Source organism: Narcine bancroftii, chromosome 11, assembly GCF_036971445.1.
Source record: "Narcine bancroftii isolate sNarBan1 chromosome 11, sNarBan1.hap1, whole genome shotgun sequence".
Lineage (NCBI taxonomy): Eukaryota > Metazoa > Chordata > Chondrichthyes > Torpediniformes > Narcinidae > Narcine > Narcine bancroftii.
In genome coordinates this window covers 101,471,882-101,480,171 of record NC_091479.1, presented here as the reverse complement: position 1 = coordinate 101,480,171, position 8,290 = coordinate 101,471,882, and the positions used below count along the sequence as shown (strand labels likewise).

Sequence of the window (8,290 nt, the reverse complement as noted above, 5' to 3'; positions counted from 1 at the left end):
ATTTTTCCTAAAGTATGGAAGACTAACACTGCTGAATGGACTGGTCCTTTTATCTTTGGAGTGTAGGAGGCTGAAGGATGAAGGGCTTGTATAAGGTTGGATGGTCACAGTATTTTTCCTAAAGTATGGAAGACTAACACTGCTGAATGGACTGGTCCTTTTATCTTTGGAGTGTAGGAGGCTGAAGGATGAAGGGCTTGTATAAGGTTGGATGGTCACAGTATTTTTCCTAAAGTATGGAAGACTAACACCAGATTTAAGGTAAGGGGGGAAAGATTTAAAGGGGTAACATTCACACACAGATGGCACTGGGTCCATGAAATGAGCTGCTAGAAAAATTTTTAGAGGCAGGTACAATTACAATGTTTAAACAATATTCAGACAGATTAGAGTTAATCAGGCCAAAAGCCAGCAAATGTGACTTGCTTAGGTAGGCAACTGTGTCGGCAGAGATGAATTGGGTCAAAGGGTTCGTCTCTGTGCTGTACAACTCTGTGACCTCAGATTTCTAGTCTCATGATTGTGAACCAATTTTCCACCTCTTGCATCATTCTTCATAGAGGATCACAGAGCACAGAATGTAGTTTAATCAGGATTTGACGTATTTAGTGTAAATTCATTGCATTGTGATTGCATTGGGAAGTACCAGAAATGGGAGGAAACAAACCCCGTTGAGAAGGAGGGGCCTAGGAGACGACTCAACAGGACGGTGACCACAGCGGCGGACTAACGAGGGGCTCAGCAGCTGAAGGACCCACACAGGCTGTGGGTTGATGGTGACATGCGGTCAAAGGACCCACATGGGCTGCAGGCCGCTGGAGACTATCAAGACCGAGATTCGAGAGGGTTCTGAGGAAAAGAAGGGCTCCTGAAGAGCCTTGGGCACTGTAGGCTTCCTGATTGTATTTCCAATGGATAGAACAGGGGCCTGTGCGGCTGCAGAGGCTCCAGGAGCTCTGAAGGCTGATCCATGGGCACTCAGAGACTCCGAAGGGACTCTCCTTTGCTTCTTTCTCATACTGTAAGGGGAACCTGGCAATACCAATGGCGACTCTTTGCCTGCCTTACAGCAGACTAGAGGAAATTTTGTGCAATATTACATTTTCTGTTTTATTACATGATAATAAACAAAACTTGAACTCAACAGGTCCGATAGTACTCATTGGAATGTTTATGGTTAAGGTCCTTTTATCAGAACCAGATAAATGTTTTAGACCGAGAGATGAGGCAGAGAATGGAAGAAGAGCGCTCAATGGTTGGGTGGCTGAATAACAATAGAGATTCAATATCAAGAGAAATCTGTTGCAGGGCAAGGGGATGACACAGATCAACTGAAAATGTCTCAGCAGAGGATCAGTCAAAGAGAAGCAGAATCATGATCTGGAAACTTAGATTCAAATGGATGAGTAAAAGGAGAGCTACTAACGTTTTACAATTTCTTTGTTCGGCGGATGAAAATTTTACTGTATTTAATCCCCATCCTGAATAGCTTGAGGAATCAATCACATTAATGGTTCTGGGTGCACATAAAGTCTGTCTGTCTGAGGATGGCATATTTCCTTCCCTGAAGGAGATTTGACCCAATCCATCGATTTCAGCATTATATTGACTGATCCTGTGTCTTTAACAACAGATTTAATAAGTTATTTTCCAAACTGAATTGGTTCCTCACACATATTCTAACTTTCATTCAAAGAGTGTATCTGACTGAGGAAAAGTGGGAAATGGGTTTTTGTAGTGGAGGCTGAAACATGACCAGTGACTTCTGTATATCTTTTCCCCAAAATAGACTTTATTCACAATAAATTATTTACAAAATAGAAAATGATTCAGTCTTTTCATTCCCATAGTGTCAATTATATCTATACCTTCCCATCAATGTTCATTGTTCTCAAAATACCACCCCTGTGGTACCTTGTCATTTCTCCTTCCTCTCTTGTTTGAGGGACTTCCATTCGATCTCAGGTCCTCAATGTCCAGTTACAGGAGGACGCTAGAACATGAAAAAAAAAGTAAATAGTCGCTTCAATCCACCCCTGCTTTTAAAACATGTCCTTGAAGGAATGAACCCAGTACATACATGGTTTAGTTAAAAGTAAAAACACAATGCTGGAGAAACATAACCAACATTTCAGGCTTGAGCCCTTCAAGATATGGAAAAATGTTGGCAGGCATCTTAACAAAACGGTAGGGGAGAGGGGCAGGGGGAGGAACGTCCCAAAGGCAGGAGGTAATAGATGGAAAAGGGAGGGAGGGCAGAGGGAGGAGGAATAGTTCTGTGAATGGAGAGGAAGGGGATAGAGAGCTGGAGGAAAAGGGAGTGGCAGAATGAAGAGTAGTCTAGCAGAAACCAGAGAGGTCATTGCTAATGCCATCCAGTTGAAGAGTGCCCAGTTAGAAAATCAAGTGTTGTTCCTTCATTTTATGGGTATTCTTGGTGGAATAGTACATGAGGCCATAGGCTGCAATGTGAACATGGAAGTGGGGTACAGAATTGAGGTGGTTGGCAACTGAAAGAACTGGGTTTAGTTGTTTTAAGTCTCAATAACTCCTCAGACTATTTTCAGGAATTTGTGTCTCTTTTCCTCAGATCCCTTTGGTAGAATTTGACTTCCCTTCATCCTTACATTCAGCAACCTCCTGCACAAGCATGGGATTTTTGCCAACATCTCCTCCAGTGTGTTTCTTTCCTTTGGCTTGGCTTCGCGGACGAAGATTTATGGAGGGGGTAAAAGTCCATGTCGGCTGCAGGCTCGATTGTGGCTGACAAGTCCAATGCGGGACAGGCAGACACGGTTGCAGCGGTTGCAGGGGAAAATTGGTTGGTTGGGGTTGGGTGTTGGGTTTTTCCTCCTTTGTCTTTTGTCAGTGAGGTGGGCTCTGCGGTCTTCTTCAAAGGAGGTTGCTGCCCGCCGAACTGTGAGGCGCCAAGATGCACGGTTTGAGGCGAGATCAGCCCACTGGTGGTGGTCAATGTGGCAGGCACCAAGAGATTTCTTTAGGCAGTCCTTGTACCTCTTCTTTGGTGCACCTCTGTCATGGTGACTACTGGAGAGCTCGCCATATAACACGATCTTGGGAAGGCGATGGTCCTCCATTCTGGAGACGTGACCCACCCAGCGCAGCTGGATCTTCAGCAGCGTGGACTCGATGCTGTCGGCCTCTGCCATCTCGAGTACTTCGATGTTAGGGATGAAGTCGCTCCAATGAATTTTGAGGATGGAGCGGAGACAACGCTGGTGAAAGCGTTCTAGGAGCCGTAGGTGTGTGATACCTCTTTCTGTCTGAAGTGAAATACAAAAGTCTGCAGACACTGTGGTTGAAGTAAAAACATAATGTAAGAGAAACTCAGCAGGTCAAACAGGGTTAAAACACACCGAAATGCTGGAGGAACTCATCTGGTCCTTCAGCAACCATAGGAGACAAAGGTATATTGCTGATGTTTCGGCCCTGAGCCCTTCTTCAAGGAATAAGCAAGTAGAAGCAGAATAAACAAAAAGACAGGAAATCTCAGAATAGAGACAGTGCTGGCTGGGGGAAGAATCCAGACCAACCAAAGGTGTTCATTGGATCTGATAAGACAGGAAATCTCAGTATAGAGACAGTGCTGGCTGGGGGAAGAATCCAGACCAACCAAAGGTGTTCATTGGATCTGATAAAGGGAGAGGCAAGAATTGATTATGTCTGTGTGAAAGGAGACAGGGCAAAGGGAGAGACAAAGCTGGGGGAAAGCCGATGGGGAAAAAGTGGGGGGGGGGGGGGGTAGTTTTAACAAAACCCAGAGAAGTCCATTTTAACCCCATCTGGTTGGAGGATACCCAGACGGAAGATGAGGTGTTGTTCCTCCATTTTGCAGGTGATCTCAGTCTGGCAGTACTTGAGACCATGGACACACTTGTCAACAAGGGAATGGGAGGGGGAATTGAAATGGGTGGCCACCGAGAGATCCACGGTATTGCGGCGGACAGAGCTGAGGTGCACAACAAAGCGATTTCGCAGTCCAGTGAAGGTACCTTGATGATGGGCTGAAGCCTGAAACGCTGGTGATGGGACTTTATCTTTGCGATATAAAGTATGCTGTTTCATGTAAAACATGGTTGAAGTCAAGACACCTGGCTGGAGAAGTCAGCTGGTCAAACAGTGCACTTTACATCGCAAAGATAAAGCTGAGGGCTCAAGCCTGAAACGTTAATGCACCTGCTGGGGTTCTCCAGCATTGTTGACCCCTGTCTCTTGCAATGTTTCCTTCCATCGCGCCTGCGCAGACGGCTTGTTGACAGGCCACTCGAAAATTACGTCACCGCATCTCCTCCGGACGCAGACGTCATCATCTCCTCCTCCCCCCCCCTTCCTCGGTGGTGAGCCGACGTCACTTCCCGCCCGAGGAGCCCTATAAAAGACGCTTCTCCGAACTGGCGCGTCCCGTTTGGCGGTGGAGTCGAGCGGCGTCGGACGATGTCGCTGGAGGCGGCCGACCCGGAGCAGCGCTGACTCACCACTCCGAGAGAGAAGGAAGGAAGGCTCGGACCAGCCAACCGACTCTCCCTGTTCACAACGTTCCCTCCAAATTCAAACTTCACCTAAGTTTCTCTCAACCCCCTCCCTTCCCCTCAACGGCGACTTCGCGGTGTATTATCATTTTTTTTACCCCCCCCGCTCCGGGATTTACCTCCAATGTACGTACTGGGCGCTTGGGCCGACATGAAGCCAGAGATCAGCGCGGCGGTGGGTTTCATCTGTAAGCTCCTGCGGACCAAGGCCGCGGTGGACGAGCGGCAGCTGCAGACCTTCTGCCAGTCGCTGCAAGACCTGCTGGCGGGTGAGTGGGGGCGCGCGCGCGCGGGTGCAGGCGCGGGGGGCCGGAAGCGCGCGCGCGGCGGGAGCCGGCTCGCGGGGACAATGCCTCCCATTGACGGGTCGCCCACGGCGCTGCTTCTGCGCAGGCGCTGACTGCGGGCGACTGGTTTTAATTCTTTCACGGAGCTACCTCTTGCCCAGCAATGTTTCTTCGTCAAATTAGGCTCCAATCTGCAAATTAGGCTGCCAAGCGAAACTGCAATGCATAGGATTTATTGCCAGGGAGCATCCATCACATCACATGACATGGCATGCATGGCATACAGCCCTGAGATTCTCTTGGAGGCTGAATTTCCACTGACTAATAGTGCAAAGAAAAAACCCCTGTTCTCACATGTGAACAGATAATGAAAGCAAGCACTGCAATACAGAGAGGAAAAGGCAATAATTTGCAAAGGTGAGACTCCTCAATTGAGTTTGTGTTCCTGAACCTGGGGGTGCGAGTCTTGTGGCACCCACCCCTCTTTCTTGATGGTAATTGAGAGGACAGAGCGGGTTCTGGGTGGGTGGGTGATGATTGTTGCTGCTCTCCGACGGCAGCGTCCCCCGTCTTTTGTCTGTGATGTCCTGGGCTGTGTCCTCTACCTTTTGGAGGGTTTTGTGCTTGGGTGGGGGGGGAGGGGGGTATTGGTGGTCTCATTATTAGACCGTGATGCATCACACGCACCAGCACCCATCTGTGAAATTTGACAGGTTCCAATATCATACCAAACCTCCACAAACTCCTGAGGAAGTAGAAGTGCTGATGTGCTTTAATTGCAATGCCATTAGTGTTTTGGGTCCAGAAAGGATCCTCCATGATGGTGACTCCCAAGAACTTAAATTTGCTCAGCCCTCCACCTCTGTTTCTCCCCCCCCCCCCATGATCATTGGATTGTACACATTTGGTTTTCCAGATCAATGAGGTAATTCTGCCTGGCCCACAGGAAAAAGAATCTGAGTTGTATGTGATGTTGTGCATTGACTCTGAGAATAAATGTGAAATCTGAGAATTGGAATGTATTGTCAAGCATGTCATGAAATTGTTTTGCGGCAGGGTCACAGTGTAAACATTTATATCCACTTCCTTTCAAAATAAATAAAACACAGTGCAAGAAAAGTCAAAGGTCGAGTCTGTGGTTCATTTAGAAATATGATGCTACAGGGGAAGATGGTGTTCTCATTAAATGCAAAATAAAGATTTTGCCTCAAGATCAAATACAAGTCATCTGCAAAACAATTAGTGGCTCAGTGCTGCTGAATGTTTTTGCACAAGAAAACTGCCACAATAAACTACAGACGATGCCTCACTTTCTCTTTTCATTAATTTAGCTTAACCCTTTGGACTCTGACATTTTAAACCTTTCATAACATATACTCTGGACTGGGTCCATGGGTATACTACAATACAAACATCAGTATGAACCAGCTGGTGGTTGGGTATAAAACCAGTCCTGAAAATATATGCTTGTTGGTAGTCCTTGAAAACCAGGACAAGTTCCAAAGGGTTAACTCTAACAGTGCGAATCCAATTTAATCTATATCTCCATGAATATGGCAGTCTTGACAGGGTAGAACGTTTTCTGATTTGGAAGTTCAGTTGGACTGTAGTTTGGAAATGGTGCCCAGTGCAGACAATCTCCAATGATCGTGGATTTAGCAGAGGTGTCCAAAAATGAACTGCATCCTCCTGGAGTCTTCTAACCTGCCTATGGAACATACAAACAGCATCTCAATATGTAAATGATTAAAAATAAAACCAGTCACTTAAAACCGGGACACTGAATATATGCGCTTGTTGGTTAGACCCTGAAAACAGGGCCACGGATCGCAATATTTGCACCAGTAAACAATGAATTTTGTGGCATGTTACATGGCAATAAATTCTAATTGTGAACTTTGCTAGGACTTAGAAATGGCAATCATTAAGGTGGTTTTGCCTTTTTTCTCTTCCTGTCCTAGAGCACTATAAGCACCACTGGTTTCCTGACAAGCCATGCAAAGGCTCTGGCTACCGGTGCATCAGGATCAACCACAAAATGGACCCCCTGATCTGGAAGGCAGCAAGCCGGATCGGATTGAGCAACGAGAAGGTGTACGAACTGCTGCCAAGCGAGCTGACGCTCTGGGTCGATCCTTACGAGGTGTCCTACCGGATCGGCGAAGATGGCTCAATCTGCGTGCTGTATGAGGCGCACCCAATCGGGCACAGCCACCACCTGCACCTGGGAACCAGCTCACCAGTGCCCATGGTGGTGGATGGCAGCCGGACAAGTTGCAAGGACGAGCTGCTGCTGGGGAGAACCAGCCCTTGCAAAACCTTCAGCATGATGACCGTATCCAGCTAGTACCCTTGCTAGAAGGCTGTCTCAATTGAAAATAGCCAAGGGGTGGGGGGGGAGGGATGGGGAGGGGGGGGTTTGTTTTCGGAGGGAGAGAAGGAAGAAGGCTTCTCTTGCAACCCACACTGGGGTTTGCTTTTGGCTTTGTTGCACTTAAATATTAAAGAGAAGCTGTGTAGCTCTCACACAGGCTGTGTCTTTTCAAAACTAAGGCACATTTCAACCTTTTCCAGCAGTTACCAAATCCAGACCAAAATTATCTTTTATATATAATGATATATAGAAAGAAGGGGAAGTGAAAGTTGCCAACTGTTTGCACCCTTTACTCAACAATAGTATTTTGACACTTGGCAATTTGCTTTTTAAATATTGAAGAAAAAATGAAATTGAGGATGGGATGATAATCCTTGGATTGGATTTACTAGCCTTTGTAAAGCTACAAGAGCAAACTGCTCTTTAATGTTTACCCTCCTTTGAAATAATCTGTACATGACTAGCCTAGGGTCTTGTTTTTAACACAGTGAAGTGGATGCAGACTAGTTTCTCACCCTCAGTGACCATGTAGCTCACAAATGTTGAATTTGTGAATTATATTTTGACCATCTCAATATTTGCTAAATTAATGAACTGCTGTAAATTTGTACAGTTCATGTATATTGATTGTGGTGAAAGTTGTACAGATTTCTATTTTGCAAGAGAAATTTTTTTGTCTTCGATTGTAATAAAATGTTTCCTATCTTGCCATTTTAACAAAAAAAAATTGGCCTCTGTGTTTGGTTTTGGAATGGGGGAAGTATTTGCAACATGCCTCCTTACACAATACTCTACACAAATTTACTGAATTGGCCACAGTCACAGCTAATTCAGTAGTTCAGACCAGTGCACCAAGCAAGTTGGACTGAATGGATTTACAGTCCGAAAACAAAGAACTCCATAACTCCATGTCCTGGATTTTTTAAAAAAAAGTTGGATTTTTGTGCATCACAACGTGTAGATCATTAGCTTTGGTTAGCTTGGATATTTTGAAATTTGGACCCAATTCTGCTGGAGATGTTTATCTGCAATGGTGATGTGAAGAACATTTGAAGTAGGCAGGTCTCAACATGTCCAAT

At 45.9% G+C, this 8,290-nt stretch overlaps 1 protein-coding gene across 1 annotated transcript; it reads left to right on the top strand.

Annotated features, from left to right (window-relative positions):
* Positions 1 to 4,399: 4,399 nt before the first annotated feature.
* LOC138746228 (protein BTG1-like) lies at positions 4,400 to 7,925 on the top strand. The gene is made up of 2 exons (XM_069904295.1): positions 4,400 to 4,819; positions 6,799 to 7,925. The coding sequence occupies exons 1-2, from the start codon at positions 4,675 to 4,677 to the stop codon at positions 7,182 to 7,184; spliced, it is 531 nt and encodes a 176-aa protein (XP_069760396.1). The 5' UTR covers positions 4,400 to 4,674; the 3' UTR covers positions 7,185 to 7,925.
* Positions 7,926 to 8,290: the final 365 nt, after the last annotated feature.

Excerpts from the sequence above, each read along its gene's own strand:
- LOC138746228 (XM_069904295.1), top strand. The coding sequence starts at position 4,675 with ATGTACGTACTGGGCGCTTGGGCCGACATGAAGCCAGAGATCAGCGCG. Across the intron at positions 4,820-6,798 it reads GCTGCAAGACCTGCTGGCGG|AGCACTATAAGCACCACTGG; the intron begins GTGAGTGGGGGC and ends TTCCTGTCCTAG.